General features: G+C 45.5%; 1 protein-coding gene across 1 annotated transcript in view; it reads left to right on the forward strand.

Annotated features, from left to right (window-relative positions):
- Npas2 (neuronal PAS domain protein 2) overlaps positions 1-19,979 on the forward strand; it is an 83,490-nt gene that overhangs the window by 59,050 nt on the left and 4,461 nt on the right. Inside the window, exons 17-20 of the mRNA XM_042055766.1 lie at positions 3,521-3,667; positions 12,876-13,073; positions 15,194-15,384; positions 16,025-16,117. Of these exons, the coding sequence (XP_041911700.1) occupies positions 3,521-3,667; positions 12,876-13,073; positions 15,194-15,384; positions 16,025-16,117 (629 nt within the window). The remainder of the gene's footprint in view (positions 1-3,520; positions 3,668-12,875; positions 13,074-15,193; positions 15,385-16,024; positions 16,118-19,979) is intronic.

Genomic DNA, 19,979 nt, shown 5'->3' on the forward strand with positions numbered 1-19,979 from the left:
TCTGACTTCAGTCTCTTTAGGGGAATTTGACATTGTCCCAATCTCTGGTCCCAAGTTGTACCTGTTTCCCAGATGGCCATTCACCAACACCTCAGCTTCTCAGAGTTTGGCTGTCTCTCTCCGTACAGCTCCGAGATGGCTGATGGGAACATTTCGGAACATATGCCCTCGTAGAAGTGGCCTCGGATGCTTTCCTGGAATAAGAAAGACGTGTGTTAGCATATGCTTCTTGCTAGCGTCTGACTTGAGCAGTGATATCAAAGCTGTTCAGCCAGAGTCTCCTCATTAAAATAGTCCATCTTTATCCTCATCGGGAAAAAGAAAATCAGAATAGTGTTCTTCCTTTTCAAGTTCTTGGGATAGATTTGGTATGAAATAAGTGGTTTATTCCAATCCAAAGACACAAGAAACAAGAATCCCTTTCACTTCTGGGCCTTGCGTCTCAGAAAAAAAAATGTATTGTTATAATACCTAATGGTTTTATACTCCTTTGGGAGTTCTAATTTTTTTATTTCTTGAAATCTACTTACTAGTAACTGTTCTGTGGTATGTTCTACATGATAACAACTATATTTAAGATTTATTTTTATTTATGTTTGTGTTTATGCATACCATGTGTGTACAAGTGCCCACAGAGGCCAGAGAGTATCAGTTCCCCTGGAGGCAAAATTAGAGATAGCTGTGAGCTACCATTACGTGCTGGGAACTGAACCAACCAGGGTCTTCAGCTAGAGCAGCAAGTGTTCCTAATGCCGAACCAACTCTTCAGCCCCAACTATTGCATTCTTTAAGACAGTCTTACGAAAAACAGACAGACTGGTTCTGAGGCCTCTCCCGACAGATACTCAGGTCCCAGTGTTTCCATAGAGCCTGCTCACACCCTCTCACATCCTGCAGATCCCTCTGGTGGTGAGTGTCCAATCCAATGCCAGTACCCTACCAACAGCTGTTGTCTGTAGTGTTGCGGAATAGCGGTGACGAGGCATGCCTGCGCATGTCTGCGCATGTTCAGTATGCATGTTCAGGGTGCATTGAAAATGCATCTGAGGTCGGTGGAGCCACACTAGCCAACTCTCCTGACGTCTCAAGTCCTTCTCAGAGCTACTGCAAGCAAGAGAGGATGAGATGCTAGGACTTCCCTTCAGTTATGTACCTGCCTTCTGTTATTGTATTGTTCTGTGGTGAGGGTAGGGTGTAAAGTCCATGTCTTGGGAGGCATTTGTCTGATTAACTCGTAAGTTTACCAAAAGCCTCTTTCCCTTCATACTCATAAGTTAGAGTAGATTCCCCTATCACAAAGGGCACTGTCATGACTGTAGCTCAGTGATAGGATACCTATCTAGGTGTGCAAGGCCTTGAACTCAAGTAAAACACACACACACAGAGGGGGGGGAGGGAGAGGGAGAAGTAGGGAGGAGGAGGGGGAGGGAGAGGTGGAGATGAGGAGAGAGAGAGAGAGAGAGAGAGAGAGAGAGAGAGAGAGAGAAAACTAACTCCTGTAGTCCCTACCATGCCCAACCAGAACCACCCTACTGCCAGCTCTTCTCGAGTATACCCTGAGGCCCTGACATTTACAGACCTTATAGAACCCACCACAGAAGCTTTGTGGCTTGTTTTTTAATTGAATACCCAGTGTGACTTGCTTGTTCCCTCAGTGAAATGTTCTTTCAAAACCCAACTGCCTGGTTGGATGGGTTACATTGCAGCAGAGATTTATGTGGGATAGGTTAGTCTACATCAGTCATGATTAAACTCCTGTGTGGCCGAGGAACCTTTTGTTGAGGAGGTCTGATGTTAAAGCCCCTCTCACTGAGGTAGGACTGGAGATGAGAGAGGAGCTTGCTGGTCACCTAGTCTCTGAGGCTCAGGTCCAGTTTGTCCCTATACCCATGCAGCTCTCTGACCTCTAATAAACTTGGCATGAGTTTATGATGAAGAAATGAAGTTTGCTTTGGAGAAATGGGGTGTTCCTATGTCTGCTAGCCTGGGGGATGGCTGATGAGTGGGGCTCTCTGCAAACAATGGCAGCTACCCTTACCATCTTAAAGGCTCTAGTTTTGGCCAGTACTAGGGACCGAACCCAGGGCCTTGCATTTGCTCGGCATATACTCTCCCACCAAGCCATACTCCCAGCCTACACTTTCTATTGGTATGCTGGTCCAAAATGGTGCATCTTCCTGAAGATTCTATCTGCATTCTCAACTCTCTACTGCCCTCCTTCTTTTGCCACATAGGAGAGGTCAAAGGCCAGAGTAGAAGGACAGATTTCATGGATATTTGCAAAAGACGGTGGACAAGAAACAGAACAGGAAGATATAAGGGTAGAAGTTGAGGAAAAAAAGAGGAAGTCACTTTTTTTTAAAAAAAAAAAGGGGGGGAAGAAAGAGAAGATGAGGAGGAGAGAGAAGAAGAAAGGGAAGGAAGGAAGGATAGAGATAAAGAAGAAATAAGAAAAGATAGAAGAAGGAGAAAGAGGAGACAGAGAACGGGAAACTGCAAAACTAGCAAATTTGCCTCAAAACATAAGCATCAAGTTGGGTGTGATAGCATACATTTGTGATCTCAGCACTCAGCAGATTGGGACAGGAGGATTGCCATGAGTTCAGGCCCACCTGGGCTACATAGCAAGAGCCTGTCTCAAAAAGACAGGCAAAGTGAGAAATGGGAAAAGGACGGGAAGGGAAATAAGAAAGAAAGGAGAGCTGGGCGGTGGTGGCGCACGCCTTTAATCCCAGCACTCAGGAGGCAGAGGCAGGCGGATCTCTGAGTTCGAGGCCAGCCTGGTCTACAAGAGCTAGTTCCAGGACAGGCTCTAGAAACTATAGGGGAACCCTGTCTCGAAAAAACAAGAAAGAAAGAAAGAAAGAAAGAAAGAAAGAAAGAAAGAAAGAAAGAAAGAAAGAAAGAAAGAAAGAAAGGAGAAAGCAAGCCCAGAGCAGGGATTGTGTGCCCAAGGAAGGCCACCCCTACGTTTCTCTTTTGATTTTCAGCAAGGAAGGAGCCCTTGTTGAAGGAGATGTAAGAGGGCACAGAGTTTTCTAAGGCCAATCTCAGTTTCAGGAAGGGATTCAGAGGCCAAAAGCAAGTTCAGGTGAAACAAGCAAATAGTTCATGTTATGGAGCCCCCTCAGCCATGATCATCCTTGAGGCAAACATCACCTTGTCCTTGCCCATAGTTCTATCCTGTATGACTGTGGGAGGCAAAGGTGTGCATGGGGAAAGGGTGAGAAGGCCTCAATGGATCAGGCCCATTAGGATCAAATTGAGGATGGCAGGAAGGCTTGCTGCCATAATTAGCACAAGGAAGATTGGTTAGAGACCCTCAGAACACCTAGCCCTTGTTCTAGATCCTGCCTCCTTCAGAGCTGAGCAGCATTTTCTTCAGAGATATTGAGAACAATGTTTGAAGAATAGAAAAAAAAACCATGTAAGATTGATTAATCAGGATGGTGGCAAGGGTAGTCTCAGGCTAAAATAAGCTTTGATCTGATTTACCTTTTAAAAAAAAATCCTTTTGAAGTTTTCAGCACAGTTCAGCATGTTCCAGACCATTAAAGACCAGCTGGAGCAGAGGACGCGGATCCTGCAGGCCAACATCCGGTGGCAGCAGGAGGAGCTTCACAAGATCCAGGAACAGCTCTGCCTGGTCCAGGACTCCAACGTCCAGGTGATGCGCCGCACAGGCTGGCCTCTGCTCTCCTTAGGATACACCTCTGTTCACAGGGCATCCCCCAAGTCCTTGTGCACTGTGTTACAGAACCCAGCATGCTTAGGAAGCATGTGGAAACTCCTACAGACAGATCACACAAAACAAATCCACCCAGGGCCAAACTTGAAATCCTCACAGTGTCCTCTTCCTCGCCCCTCACTTCTGTGGGTGCATTTCTGTTTACTGTCCCTCCTGAATTTCCTTTCCAGAAATGATTTATCTGGTTTCCCTGCCTAGATGTCCCTTTGGTCATGGACCCACCTCCCAGGACCTCTGTAGCTAGGTTTCATAGAACCAGGCCAGGTCACTGCAGAGAGCTCCACTGTCTTCTCTGACAGAGCTGGAGATGAGAAGCCATGCTACCTATTCTGTAGCCTAAGGAAGCAATAGAGACAGCTGGTCTGTCACCCTGTCACCGCACTGTTGAAAAGTCAGTGGGGACACTCCATAGTCTGACTGCAGTGGCCTAGGCCATAAACCCAGATTCATTGCTTGGAATTCTTCTAAAAATCGTTTGTTTGTTTGGGGTTTGGGTTTGTTTGTCAGGGACATAAAATCAGATCTACCTCAAGGGTAAGTTACACAGACTCCCCCACCCTTGCGGGGAGTTGTGCATAGTTTAGTTCAGGGCCGCTTAACTTTATGGATTTGGGCCCAGCCTTTAACTGCCGACATCATTGTAACTAACCTTGAGACTGTCTTGGAGCAGCAAGCATTTACAGCCACCTTAGGCAAGATACAGAGGGCAGAAAGGACAGCTCAGGACAATGGCCACAGAATTGTCCCCACTGCTTACCCTTCTGTCCACACCGACTCCCCTGAACATCCAGCAGCGACAGGCACGCCATGGTGGGTACTGGCATGGCAAGACTTACATATGACAGTGATTTCATTGTATGGTCACAGAATCCTCTCTCCAACCATTCTGCTTCCCTAAGTACTCATCAGCTCTGCTGGGAGGTTCAGAGGACCTTGGTGGCACCTGCTGATCCTGTCCTTCCAGCCCCTGCATGGCACTCTTACCAGAAGGGACAACCTAAGATATGCCTGTGCTGAAGTGCGGAGAAACCCTTCTGTATTCTTGCAAGCCTTCCTTGGCAGTGAGCTATATTCTCCCTCTGCTGCAGCGCCTTCCCTGCCTGGACACAGGTAGATGCTGGAGCAGTTCCACAAAATTAAAAGCGTGATCATTGAGCTGTCAAATTCATAAAAGGCCACTTGTTACTCATTCTTCCTCAAGTGCAGTATTTTTTTTCTCTCGTGTAGATCCATAACCTGGTTGCTAGCCTTGAACTTGTCTCACTTCAATTACGTTAATGGAATTTTTATACTAACAGGAAGGGGGGGGGGGTGCTGAAACAGAAAGTGCTAAAAAGCAAGGTAGGCGTATGAACATCCTCCAGAGCGCCTGGAGCCTTCTGCTTCCTGCCTGTGCCACATTAGAGTGAGGCTTTAAAATAATAGGCAACAAAGCTACTACTTTTGCTCCCCGCTGTAGAGAATAGGATGTTTCCCCATTAGGGACCCATTTTGTGAAGCCCCCCTCCCCCCAAAGCATAGATGTGTGCCGAAACACATGTGACCTGAGTTCTACATGTAGCCGTGGGAACCCAGTCAGTCCCCCTGTGTGTGCCTTCCCTGTGGTTATAGGCTGTTCTAGTGCTCTCCAGCCTTGGAGATGCCAGGTCCTAAAGTCCAGGCCTCTCTGTGGCTTATGTCCTTCAGTGTGCGCACCTCCCTACGAAAACCAGCCTCTCACCTCTGTCTGCACCGTAAACTCTCCAGTGCACACCTCCCTGTGCCACATAAGCTCTCCAGTGCACACCTCCCTGTGCCACATAAGCTCTCCAGTGCACACCTCCCTGTGCCACATAAGCTCTCCAGTGCACACCTCCCTATGCCACATAAGCTCTCCAGTGCACACCTCCCTACGCCACATAAGCTCTCCAGTGCACACCTCCCTTGGGGAAGTCATGCACACCTCCCTTGCTGAATCTATGCCCTCCAGTGTATGCCTCCCTGTGGAGAAAAGGAACCCGAACACAATGAAGCCAAGCCCTCAGTGGACACCTCCCCTGTGCATGCCAAGCTCCTTGGTGCACATCTTCCCGGTGGAAGCTAAGCCCTCTGCTGCAAGCCTTCGCTGCATGCGTTCCTCTGTCCTCGTCTTCACAATGGAATTTTCCAAAAGAACATGGAGATCCACAGATAATCAAACCAGAGAACATCTCCGCCAGACTTAGATACACCCTGAAACTCCTACCAAAATGTGATCCTTGGTTTTTTTTTCTCTTTAAAAAAAAAGCTGATTCAACCATAAATATAAGCAAGTGGAAATGACTATAACCTCCCCACCCCTCCACCCCACATACCACCAGAGAGGGAAGGCAGAAGGATGATAACACATTGGCGATCGCTGAAGCCTGGGGAGGATGCCACATACAGAACTTTCTGTACTGTTCCTATATTAATTACTTCTGAATGTCCTTTAAAAATAACAATAATTTGTAACATTAGGAAGGTATGAAGAGTGGAAAATTACACGTAAGTGTGGCCTATTTGTTCTAACATACTTTTCTTACTTGGTTTGAGGAACTATTTTTCTATAAAACTGACCCCAGAACCTTTTGGAGAAGTCCACGAAATTCTTCTCTGTTGTTGATATAAAAAACAAAAAATCAGAGACATAGACATCTGTGCCTAGAGGCAAACCAGAACTCCACTCAGCCGGAGTCCTTTACCACAGTCCTGCGGGCTCACTTCATGGGCTCGGAACCTAAGCGTGTGCTAGTGAGTTCTTTTAAAGTTTGGCTATGAGAAGGTCCTCCGGGATGTTTGATGTTTGCTCCAGGTGAGAGACCCTGGCACCCCCTCCAGCCAGGAGAAAGTGGCCTCTTGCTTTTTATTTTTTATTTTTATTATTATTATTTTTAAACTGGAGCATGTGCACCCTCTGCTGGTTATTCTAATGAATGCCTAAAAGGACAGATACAACATGTTCCTTTTTTTAAAAAAAACTGGAGAAATAATATGTGGTATTCTTTTATTGTTTTTATTAAGCTTCTCCCCTCCCCTTCAACCCTCTCCCATGGTCTCCATGCTGCCAATTTACTCAAGAGATCTTGTCTTTTTCTACTTCCATGGAGATTAGATCCATGTATGTCTCTCTTAGGGTCCTCTTTGTTGCCTAGGTTCTCTGGGATTGTGATTTGTAGGCTGGTTTTCTTTGCTTTTTGTTTAAAAAAACACTTGTGAGTGAGTACATGTGATGTTTGTCTTTTTGGGTCTGGGTTACCTCACTCAATACAATGTTTTCTAGCTCCATTCATTTGCCCGGCAAATTTCAAGATGCCATTATTTTTTTCTGCTGTGTAGTACTCCATTGTGTAAATTTACCACATTTTCCTTATCCATTCTTTGGTTGAGGGGTACTTAGGTTGTTTCCAAGTTCTGGCTATGACAAACAATGCTGCTATGAACATAGTTGAGCACATGTCCTTGTGGTATGATTGAGCATCCTTTGGATATATACCCAAAAGTGTATTGCTAGATCTTGAGAAAGGTTGTTGCCTAATTTTCTGAGAAATTGCCACACTGACATCCAGAGGAACTGTACCAGCTTGCACTCCCACTAGCAATGCAGGAGTGTTCCCTTTATATGGAACCTCTCCAGCATAAACTGTCATCAGAGTTTTTGATCTTAGCCAAGGTGTAAGATGGAAAGTCAGAGTTGTTTTGTTTTGTATTTCTCTTATGGCTAAGGATGTTGAGTATTTACTTAAGTGTCTTTTAGCCATTTTAGATTCCTCTGTTGAGAGTTCTCTGTTTAGGTCTGCACTCCATTTTTTTATTGGATTATTTGTTCTTTTGATGACCAATTTTTTTTTTTTTTTAGTTCTTTGTATATTTTGGAGATCGGCCCTCTGTCTAATGTGGGTTATAAGCTGCCGTTTTGTCTTGTTGACCTTGTCCTTTGCTTTACAGAAGCTTCTCAATTTCTGGAGGACCCATTTATTAATTGTTTCTCTCAGTGTTTGTGCTACTTGAACATGTTCCTTGACTGGTTCTTTGAGACATCCTTCAGTCTAGCCAAACAGCCAACCAGCTAGCTGTCCAAATATGTGTACCTCACTTAGTGGTATAGTGAGAGGGCGGAAGGCTAAAGAGAACAAGGGTTTTAATCCTTATGGATCAACACAGATGGACCAGTGTAACATACCAAACTGTTAGCTCCATGACACTAGCAGAGAGAGTTGGAGCAAAAAGTTTTGTTCCCTTATCTGTTTGGCTGTGTCTTTCCCCATCCATACCTTGTCCAGGTCCCGATATGCCCAGTCAAAGGAGCAGAGATCTCTCTCTTCTGTTTGAAGTGTATTGTTCTCATCTAGCATTCGTTCAGCACTTCCTGCATCTTAAGTATGTACTATGCCTTGACTTCACTAATCCTTTCTGAGACTATGTCACTGGGCCGGCTAGTTTCCTGTCAGCTTGACCCAAGCTAAAGTCATCTGAAAGGAGGGAACTCCCATGGAGAAAATGCCTCCATTAAGATATGGCTGTAGGTCAGCCTTTCTTAATTTGTGATTGATGGGGGAGGGTCCAATCCATTGCAGTTGAAGCCATCCTTGGGCTGATGGTGGGTTCTGTAAGAAAGTAGGCTGAGCAAGCCATGAGAGCAAGCCACAGCACCACTCTATGGCCTCCTGCCTCCTGCCTCGAGGTTCCTGCCCTGTTTGAGTTCCTGTCCTGACTTCCTTCAGTGTCTGACAGAGATGTGGTAGCACAGGCTAAAGGAGCCCTGTCCTTCCCAACTTGCTTTTGGTCATGGTGTTTCAGCACAGCAATAGTAACCCGGACTAACACGGAAATTGGTATCAGGATAGCGGGGTGTTGCTGTGATAGACCTGACCACATGTTTTTGGAAGGAGTGTGGAAAGACTTTGGAACTTTTAAAAGTAGGTTTTAAAAAAATCATTGAGAATGCAAAGCTTGGTGCACTGTTCTGTAGGAGAAAAGAGTGTGGAGAGAATTGCAGAGGACGGAGACCCGGCCTGTGAAGTTTCAGACGGAAGCAGAGACTCTACCAGGCCATTTGTGTGAAGACTCTGGGGTATCTGGTCAGTTAGAGCTGAAGAATGGGCCATGATTAACGAGAGACCAGAACCACCAAAGTGAAACCTTTAGCTTTGCTGGGACAATCAGTTCTGGTCAGCTGGAGCTGAGAAGATAGCGATGATTAAGAAGAGATCAGCATCAATGGGGTGGAATCTTCTCGGAAGTGTTTCCTTAGAGTCAGCACATGAAGCTGTGTTCCAGGGGCAGCAAAGGTTGTGCCTTGTGCTGCTAGCTGAGCTGGTGGCATAAGCGTCACCCATTTGGTACTGTGTGTTCCAGGGGCAGCAAAGGTTGTGTCTTGTACTAATACAGCTACTGGTGGTATAAGTGTCACCCAGTTGGCACTGGTTTTGAAGTCATAAAGGAGTCGTAGTGAACAGCTGAGGCTTGGCACATGGGAGGCCAGAAGAGGCCATTGGTGAAGGTGCAGCCTCAGTAGCAGTTGAAGGCCCAGGACTAAAGGGGTTATTCAGGGAAACAGAGGCTTGCTCTGGGTAACGGTGTTTTGTTTTTTTTGTTTTTTGTTTTATTTATTATGTATACAATATTCTGTCTGTGTGTATGCCTGCAGGCTAGAAGAGGGCGCCAGACCCCATTACAGATGGTTGTGAGCCACCATGTGGTTGCTGGGAATTGAACTCAGGACCTTTGGAAGAGCAGGCAATGCTCTTAACCCCTGAGCCATCTCTCCAGCCCCTGAGTCGTGGTGTTTTATCGCAGCAATAGTAACCCTAACTGGCACAGTGAGTCCTGTATGAATGAGGAAACCAACTCACTGAAAACGTTATGACTATTACCCAAGATCATTCTCAGTGGCAGGGAATGGTAATTCTTAAAGGTCATCTTTAAGGCAAATACAAGGCCTGCATTATATTATAAGGTAAATATAAACCTTGCATTAATTTGACCCTTAGCAAGCAAACCGTTTCTAGCCAAAAGGAATATAGTAAAAGGACCTGAGCCTGAGGATTTGCTGAAGCTATGAGACACTGTTCACCCCATGTGCTCATCACAAAGCTTATGCTAAGACATAGCTGGGTTTGTATAAAACACTAATGCTTGAGTGTGTGGGTACTGAATCTGAGGTGGTGGGTACCCAGAAATTATTCTTGCTAAGCTTGGTGCCACATACCTGTAGTCCCAGCATTTGGGAGGCAGAAGTAGGCAGATCTCTGTGAGTTCCAGACTAGCCTGGTCTACATAACCATGTCTTGGCCATCTAGGGCAACACAGTAAGACTCTGTCTCAAATAAAAGGGGTGGGAACTGGAGAGATGACTCAGCAGTTGAGAGCGCTTGCTGCTCTTCCAGAGGACCTGAGTTCAGCTTCCAGCACCCATGTCAGGTGGTGTGGAACTCCAACTTCAGGGAATCTGACAACTTCTCCCAGCCTCCATGGGCACCTGCATTCACATGCAGACATCTTCACATGCACATAATTAAAAATAATAAAATGTTTTTTTAAAAAATTCTCTTAGGCTCTAAAGTAACCAAGAGCCTTCATTTCACAGCTGCAGGCTCCTGGGTTGGGATGAGCTATGTTTGTAGGTGAAGAGAAAAGGGTGTCTGATCCGAACCTGTCGGCGCAGCCACCTGCTGCCCTCAGGATCCCAGGCTGGTGGCTCAGCTTCATCTGTGAATGCAATATTGGGAGAGCTGGCCTTTGAGCGCGCCTCCCAGCAGCTGCAGGAGGCAGGTTCACCCCTGCCTCTCCAGATCCCCTGTGGCACTCAGGGAATGTGAGCCTGCTGCTCTGGGATGGATATATGTTTGTGTTGCCCTGGTTCAGAAACTGCAACTCAATCTACTGTATGCTTCAAGGAAGAGCATCCCTTTCTAAAGACTGCAAAGCTAAGAGCTTGGAATGGGACATGCACAATAGGAGCCAAGACAGGGATTGTCAGTGTGCATTTTTAATACCCAAAGAAGTATTTACGTGCTTCTGATTAAATTTTTATTAAGATTATTAAAGTTGTTTCTTCAGCATTTAAACTCAACTTATAGATGGGATTTTTTTTTCTTGCAACTCTAATTGGGTCTTAAACCATCACTGCTTTCATTTGATTTTTTTTCTCTAATCTGTGTCCAATTAGTTTACAAACTAAACAATCCACATTAACTGCCAGAGCCAATATCAATGCAACATTTCAAATATCTAAATCTTTCAGACATCCCTCATACTCAATACAGAAAACTTAAAAGCCTAAGGGAAAAGACCTGTTGAATCACTTAAACAGCTGTTTGAAATGAGCTTCAGTTGCCCTTCGGTGTCCACAGGGTTTGATTCCAAAATCCCCAGAGATACTAAAATCCACGGGAACTCAAGACCCTTTGTAACACAGCATGGAATTGCATAAAATAGGCCCACATCCTTCTGTGTTTTTTTAAATCAAGAGCGTCCCAGCCACAACCCACAACTGTGAGCCCTCATAGTCAAAGTCATAAACTTACTTAAAACATTTTAAATTGTTTTTTTTTTTTTTTTTTTGTGACTTGACTAAGTGGTTCTTAAACTCTGTCAACGACAACATCCTGTTCCCCGTCACAAAAAATACCAGACCACTCCTAGGACGCCTTTATGTGGCCAAAGATGATTTGGTTTTGTCCAGTGCAATCCAGAGGGGCTGAAAGGTTGGACACCCCTGCTTTGAATCATCCTTAGATGGGCGTACACCTCCAGCAATCTTCGTGCTCCGTAAGTGCTTGTTGTGATGCATTGTTTAGGAAATGATGCGCAAAGCCATGTGCAGTTGCTTCAGTACGCATGCAACCCTTCCCTGAGCAGTCTTAACCTCAGGCTGGATGAGTCTGGAGATGGAAACTCACAGATAATGCGCATCGACTGTGTACCGCACAATCTGCACTAAATCGGAATCCTCATGAATACTGACTCATTTTCTTAAACTAATAATGTATCACAGCTGTAAGTGGCTAGGGCAGCTTATGTCACAGAGCATGATTACAAAACAAGTGTAACTTTAAAGCAGGTAGGTGGACCTGGCGACAACCTCTGCTCCTATTGTTTTGCCTGGAAGATCAGCTCTCTGGAAGCAGAGCTGCCCCCTCTCCTTTCAGGCCTGGGTTGAAAGTTCCCAAGAGCACTACAGGTGCAAACCCTGGTCACTGGGCAGAGATTTAAGGTTGGGCGTAAGACCCAGCCCTACTCTGAGTATAATATGAGCCATACAATGCCCTCTCCCACTGTTAGTATATGGACCATTCTGTTCCTTCGATGCCGTTCCCTTCTAACGTGACACAGATACACCTGCTTAAACATCAGAAACACATTGGTTTGTGCATAGAAAACCTAGATGTGGGGGCTGGAGAGATGGCTTCCTGGTTAAGAGCACTGAATGTTCTTCCAGAGGTCCTGAGTTCAAGAACCAGAAATCACATGGTGGCTCACAACCATTTGTAGTGAGATCTGGTGCCCTCTTCTGGCCTGCAGACATACATGCAGGCATGACACTGTATACATTAACAAATAAATAAGTCTTTAGGAAAGAGAGAGAGAGAGAGAGAAGAGAGAGAGAGAGAGAGAGAGAGAGAGAGAGAGAGAGAGAGAGAGAGAGAGAGAAAAAAGAGAAAAGAAAAGGAAAAGACCAGCACTCAGGAGGCAGAGGCAGGCAGGTCTCTATGAGTTCCAGGCCAGCCTGATCTACAAGAGCTAGTTCTAGGACAGGTACCAAAGCTACAAAGAAACCTTGTCTTGAAAAAAAAGAAAGAAAGAAAGAAAAAAGAAAGAAAGAAGAGAGAGAGAGAACCTAGATGCAGGTCTCCTTGGCACTATCAGATCACAGCCACTTAACTGTGACCCTCAGGAGGGCAGGGACTCTCTCTCTCTGACCCAGACAACTCTATCTAGTGTGTTGGCCCATGCCAGCAGCATCACAGACACATGCTGTCTGCTGCTGATCCAGGGAATCATTTTTAGGCATGTCAAGGATTCCAGGCATTTCTCCCTCTTCCCTGGGCCAAGGAAGACAACAAAGGTGGACACGTATGAAGCCCACACGGCCCCGACTTCACAGGCATTTCTCTTCTCTTCCCAGATGTTTCTGCAGCAGCCAGCTGTGTCCCTGAGCTTCAGCAGTGCCCAGCGACCAACAAGCCAGCAGCAGCTGCAGCAAAGGCCTGCAGCAGCCGCTCAGCCCCAGCTCGTGGTTGACAGTCCGCTGCCAGGGCAGATCACGTCAACCCAAGTCACAAGCCAGCACCTGCTCCGAGAATCGAATGTGATATCCACCCAGGTACTGTTTCCTCCTGTGCATCCTGTCTGTATCCCTAGGGTACACTCGCACAGCCAAGATACACTTGATTCCTGCAGCTGTGAAATTCTGGAAACCTTTATCTGAACTAGGGGAAGAGTACGCTTATGTGTTTTTATTTAATTATTATTGTAAAACCATTTTGAGGGTCCGAGCTATATTGTTTTCCTTTCTGTACTTTGCACCTGGGCTTTATGCCCCTTACCTACTGTCCTCTCTCACCCCTGTCATATAAATAGCTACCTCTGTTCATAGTCCCTTGCCCCCGGACCACCTAAAAAACCCTTTTTTGATAGCCATTGCCACGCAATACAAACCACCAGTGACCTCACAAGTTGACCAGGTCACTATGGTAAGTGACACTTGTATAGAGCAGAGTGATGTCCTGAGTCCCTAGTCCTGAGAAATCACAGCATAGCTGGCAGATCGCTGCCTCTCCTGACGCCTCCACAGCCACACAATGGACTCCAGTGCATATCTGTTCCCTAGGGAGCAGCAATAAAAGAGGGGGGTGTTGTAGACCTCAAGGTGTTCCTCATCTGATAGAGAATCTGGAAACTGGGCCAGAGGACAGTTCGGGATGGATAAGTAGAGCCATCCCTCCAGGTCCATAGTGGACAGTATGAAACTACTCATGGATGCCAAAACTTGAGGAGACCCAAGTCCCTCATATCAAATGATAGAGTGTTTGCACACAAGATATGCATGCATCCTCTTAAATAATTTATTTGCTTATTTATTGATTCTGGGGCTCAGACTCGGGTCTTCTTAGATGCCGTGGAAACACTAGACCAGTGTGCTGCATTCCAGACCCCTTCATGTTTTAACTCATCTCAGATGTTTGTTTGTTTAATTCTATGTCTATGGGTGTTCTGTCTGCATGTATGTCTGTGCTCTACATGCCTGGTGCTCACAGAAGCCACAAGAAGGGATCAAATCCCCTGGACATGGCTTTGCACCTGGTTGTGAGCTACCATGTGAATGCTGGGACATGAACCTGGGTTCTCTGGAAGAACAGACCGTGCTCTTAACTGCTGAGCCATTGCCCCAGTCCCATAGATGACTTATAATGACCAATATAACACCAGGGCTATAGGAATAATTGTTATCTAGGGATTATGGGGACAGCTGTACATGGTCAGTACAGATGTGATGTTTTCCAAGTACTTTTATCAGGGATTGGAATCAAATCTACACACAGAAGGGAGCTTAGTTAATCCTTAAACAAATTAAGAGTTATGCCTAAAAGCACAGCCTTTTAATTTGAAAGAGTCATCAAAACAAAACACAAAACTAATAGGTAAGAATGACCAAGGGGATTTTGGAAAAGCAAAGACTGGGGCAAAGTTTACACAGATACTAGAAGATTATTGTAAAAACTAAAATCTAAAGCCTTAAGGTGTCACCAGAGGAAAGGTCAGTCAGTGTCACCGACAGAAAAGAAAAATCAAGGCAAGGCCACCCCCTCCTCATTCACTTATTATCTGAGGCAGTAGATGTTTATTGAAGCTCACTGCATGGCCTGCACTGAGAGAACCATGAATGATAAAGAAAACTCGCAGTTCCAATGGGCAGAACAGCAACAAATGGGTACACAGCACACTGTGTCAGAGAGTGGCATGGGAATGCCAGGCGGGAGACGGGTTGTAGATTAAAACAGATGGCCAGAAGAGGCCTCCCTGGGAGGACTGTGTGTCAGCAAAGCCGGTGGGGGGTGGTGAGAGTCAGCTGTATCAGCATCCAGCGGAAGAACATTTTGTCAAGATGGATCAGCCTGTGCAAAGGCCCTGGGGCAGGCATAGGACCAGTGAGGTAGACAGACAGCAAAGAGCTCTTTGTTAGGGAAGCAAAATTTGTAAGGAAAAAGAAAAGTTGCAGTTCAATGGTTCAGTTCTGCTGAGAGCCTGGAACCCGAGATGAGATTTTCAGAATCTTCAAGGTGCTTACAATCCCGGTGGGGAAGATACTCAAAATAAAAACCATTTGCTGCACTGTTGGTAGGCCCTACCTTAGAGGCAAGGCAAGATGGAAGTTGTGTGAGCTTTCCTAGAGAGATGGTCTGGGCCAAGTCTGAACTTCCCTCTTGTCAACCGATGCTCCAGGGTCCAAAGGCCATGAGAAGCTCACAGCTGCTGCCCGCCAGCAGCCGGTCAGTGAGCAACCTGTCATCCCAATTCAGCAGCGCGGCCGCTGTGCTTCCGCCAGGCCTGAGCCTCACCACGGCTGCTCCCACCTCTCAGGATGCCAGCCAGTGCCAGCCCAGCCCTGACTTCGGCCATGATCGGCAGCTCAGGTACGAAACCACCCTGTCGAGAAGACAGGAAACTTCCAAGGCTTCCCCAGTTGGTCTCAGTTAAGGTGGCAGCAGGGAAGACCTTGAGGTCCTGAAGGTCAGGGACATGACCCATTGGGTGGCTCATAGTATTCATCAGGGGGCACAGTTTGGGTGCTGTTCTAGTTCATTTCTGTTTCTGTAATTTAAAAACAAACAAACAAACAAACAAAAACCACTCTACCATAAAGGAACTTGGGTGAGAAAGGAGTTTTCTTCGGCTTACAATTCCAGGTTACAGTCCACTACTGTGGGGAAGTTAAGACAGGAACTTGAAACACCAAGTCCCATCGCATCCACAGTCAAAAACAGAGAGAAATGAATGCATACACGCTCATTCACTTGCTTGTGTTCGACTTGACCACTCTGCTCTTACACATTTCAAGAGCCCTGTCTAGAGAATGGTGCTGCCCGCAGTGAGCTGGCCACAGCAATTAATTTAAGACAGTCTCTCCCAAGACATGCTTACAGACCAACACAGTATAAACAGTCCCTCAGGACTCTCTTCCCAGGTGACTCTAGATTGTATCAGGGTAACAGTTGGAAACTGACCATCGCAAGTGCTGACTATACTGACCCTTTTCTCTTTCTCCTTTGAAAGGCTGTTGCTGAGCCAGCCCATCCAGCCTATGATGCCCGGGTCCTGTGATGCCAGGCAGCCCTCAGAAGTCAGCAGGACTGGACGGCAAGTCAAGTAGGTTGGATTTTTTTTCCTTAAAATGATGCTCCAGGACATGGTATTCCTGGCAGTGGTACTCCAGGCTTTTTTTTTAAGATTTATTTATTTATTATGTATACAACATTCTGCCTCTATGTATGCCCGCACGCCAGAAAAGAATGCCAGATCTCATTACAGATGGTTGTCAGCCACCATGTGATTGCTGGGAATCAAACTCTGGACCTTTGGAAGAGCAGGCAATGCTCTTAACCATTGAGCCATCTCTCCAGCCCCCATACTCCAGGCTTTTACAGGCCTGGTCAGGTGCACTGTGGATGTCCTACAATGTGTGCTCATAGCCTTCAGTGACTTTTTCCCAGAGCTTTCCTTCTACAGTGCTCATGTAAACAGATAAAACCTGGTACAGTCTCATGCTCCAAACCGGAACTGAAGGAAATAATGACATCTCGCAGGTTACAGCTATCTTGGGACTTTAAAAAAAATACAGATCTCACAGCCTTCATCCTAGCTGACATCCTGAATGAACAACAGCCCTTTCCCCTTCCTAAGGCTCCTCTCCAACTTCCATGAGTGCTTTACAACCACACTAAGCGTCCCTGCCTCATGCTTCCAGCACTGGTACCCAGGACCAGGAGATGCTACACACAGGAGCTCCCTTACCCTTTCAGAGATACAGCCTCCCTTCCATCTCAGAGCACTGTCTATTATTCTAGCCAAGTGTCACATGCAGGGTAATCTATGAGAGTTTTCTATGCCTCCTGATTCTAGATAGCAGAAGTCCAGGCAGGTGCCAACACTTGTTCAGCATCTGGTGAGGAGCTTCTTGCAACATTATTACACGGGAGAAGAACATTCCCGGGAGAGAGAGAGAGTCAGTGTGCCAGCTGAGTTCTCTTGTTCTTCTTATAAAGCCATTAATGTCATCATGGAGGCACCACCCTAATGACCTCATGCAGCCTTGATGACTTCCAAGGGCCCCACCTAAAATGACCATAAACACAGAGTTTAGGAATCGGGTTCCCTTCCAACACATGGGCTTTGGGGAACACACTCAAGCCAGAGCAGCCCCTTTTCTACTTATCACTGCTGAGGAGCAGATTTGCTCAGCTGGTGAATTAGCAGTGACCAGGGTTGCCGGAGACAGAGGAAAACAGGCTTAAAAAAAAATCCCTTCTAGGTTTTGATTTCCCTCCTCTTTCACGACAGGATTCTCCCACCTTGGCCTGAGAATGCTGGGGTTACAGGTGTGTTCCTCCATGCCCAGCCTTTAGACCAGAGGCTCTCACATGGCCCTTATTTGTATAAACACTGAATTTGAGTTTGAAGTTTATCAGGACAGTGTTAGCTATTGAAGCCTGGTGTGCAAAGCCTATCAAGTGGCCCCCAGGACTGTCCCTAAGATTTTCTTCTCTGCCTTCTGCAACCCATAATAGCAGAACTGAGCAGTTCTGGGGGGTGTTGGGTTATTCCCATTTATCCTATGGCTTAAGGATGCTTTCAATTCCTTCCATTCCTTTACAAGGATATATCTGGAAGGCCACACATCACCTACGTGACTCCAGAGCACAAAGTCCCTTGGCTTTGAATCTTCAAGAGGGCCTTGTCGACCCTGCCTGGGGTCTCCCTTCAGCATATTGATAGCTTCTTGTGTCATCTGTGCTCCTTAATACTTGACCTCCCTCCCTCTGCCCTTGGAATCGGAGCAGGCAAGGGCAAACACCCTGTGGGAAGCCATCTTTAAAATTCACGGCTTCTGGTCTCAATTAGGCAGGCGGGTTTGAATTTGGGTTTTGTGTTGTTTGTTCTTCCAAAATATTCCAAGTAAGTGGAAAGAAAGACGCTTGGTACCTCACTTTCCAGAGAGGCTCAATTCCGCTGTGAACAAGACAAACCCCAGAGTGTTTTCCCAGCTATAACTGCCATTTTCGGTCAAACCAATCATTCCTATCCGACTGTCTCTTCCAGACATGACCTAACAGTTCTGTTCTCCAGGGGGTGTCCAGCTCTGTCTCTCATATACACACAGAAGTCTCTGCAGGGGAAGTCTGGGAGTCCCAAAGCCTGTAACAGATGACCTCATACAGAGAAATAACAGGGAAATTCCCTGTTTTGTCTTCAAACATCACCCTGTTCTTCCAGCCCTTCCCATAAAGGCCACTCATGGGTCCTCGTTAACAGACCATATCACCAACATCTTTTTATGTTGTTATTGTTAGTGTGATAAAGTGCACGTAAGGGAACATTTGCCATCAACATGTATTATAGCATCTGCCGTTGTAACAATTAAAGTATATAGTTCAATGGTATCAAGCGCATCTGCACTTTGCACGGCCATTCCCCACCATCCATTGCCAGAACTTTTCCTTTCCCTAGACGCAATCTCTGTGTAATAGCTCCAGTTCCTCCCACCACAGAACCCCTGGCAATCACCATCCTTGTCTCTGCCTTTCTGGGATTTTGACTATTTGGGGACAAACCCTTTGGTAGCAGACAGTTTTCACTTTGCATAATGTTCTCAGGTTTCCTTCCTGTCCTAGCCTGTGTCAGTACTAAGGTGTTGCGTTCCCTTGTATGGACATATTCATCAGTCAGTGGACATGATGCCATTCTGCCTTCTGGCTATTGTTGTGAATGATATTTCTACGGGTACACAAATATCTGTTTAAGTGTGTACATTTACTTCTTTTGAATATATAACCAGAAACAGACTTTCTGGATAATATGATAATTCTATTTTTATTTTTCTTGAATTTTAGTTAACAAATGAATTAATGGAATTTGTTATGAAATTTCCTGACATGTGTGCTCTTATCAACCTTCCCCCCCCCCCCCGCCATTTCTCTTGCTTGTATTCCAATCCCACCCTCTTGCTGGCTCCTGTCCTCTCCCACAAGTAGTTTCTGTATAGAAGTTTTTTTATGATCATGAAATCCTATTTGCCAATTCTTGGAATTATTTCCTGTGGGCCTATGGTCCTTTTAAGAATGTCCTTGCTTATGCCTGACTCTAGAAATACTTTTCTTTAGCAGCCAGAGTTCCGGTGCTACTAATTACGGTCTTTGATCAATTTTGAATTGATTTTGCTTAAGGTGAAGGATATGAATCCGGTTTCTTCTTCTACTTGTGAGAAATTGAGTTTTTCCAGAGCTGTTTTTTGGAAATGCTCTCTTTTGGGCATTATGTCTATTTTTGACACATTTGTTGACGGTTTAGTTGGTTTGGTTGTGTGGACTTGTATCTGTCTCCTTCGTTCTATTCCACTACTCCACTCATTTCTGTCCCAGCAGCTTGTCACTATGGTGCTACAGTGTGATTTGAGGTCAGGGCTTGTGATGCCTCCAAGATGGCTCTTTCTGAAACGGACTGCTTTGACTATTTGGGGTCTTTTGTATTTCATTTTCATTTTTGGACTTTTTTCTATTTCTGTGAAGGGTAACACTGGAATTTTCATGGTGAACGTGTTGAAACCGTAGATCTGTTTTGGTAATAGAGCCATTTCACATTATTACCTTTTCCAATGTCCCAATGAGTGTGGGAGCTTTTTCTACCTTCTAGAGCCTGTTCAACAACTTTTTTCAGTGTCTTAAAGTTCCCACCACAGATGTCTGTCATTCCTTTGGTTAGGTTCATTACCGGTCATTTTCAATGATGTAAGATTTTTTTATCTAGTCATTTTAAAGCTATCACGAATGAGATTGTTTTTTGGCAAATGCATTATTGACATATAGAAAAGTTGCTCAAATTTGTAAGTTAATTTTGTGCCTACTACTTTGCTGAAATTAATTCTCATGTCTAAGAGAAGACTCTTTAGTCTTTAAATACATGGCCATGTGATCTGCATGTAGGGACAATTTGACGTCATCTTTTCCTATTTGTG

The sequence above is a fragment of the Arvicola amphibius genome, chromosome 9 (assembly GCF_903992535.2).
Source record: "Arvicola amphibius chromosome 9, mArvAmp1.2, whole genome shotgun sequence".
NCBI lineage: Eukaryota > Metazoa > Chordata > Mammalia > Rodentia > Cricetidae > Arvicola > Arvicola amphibius.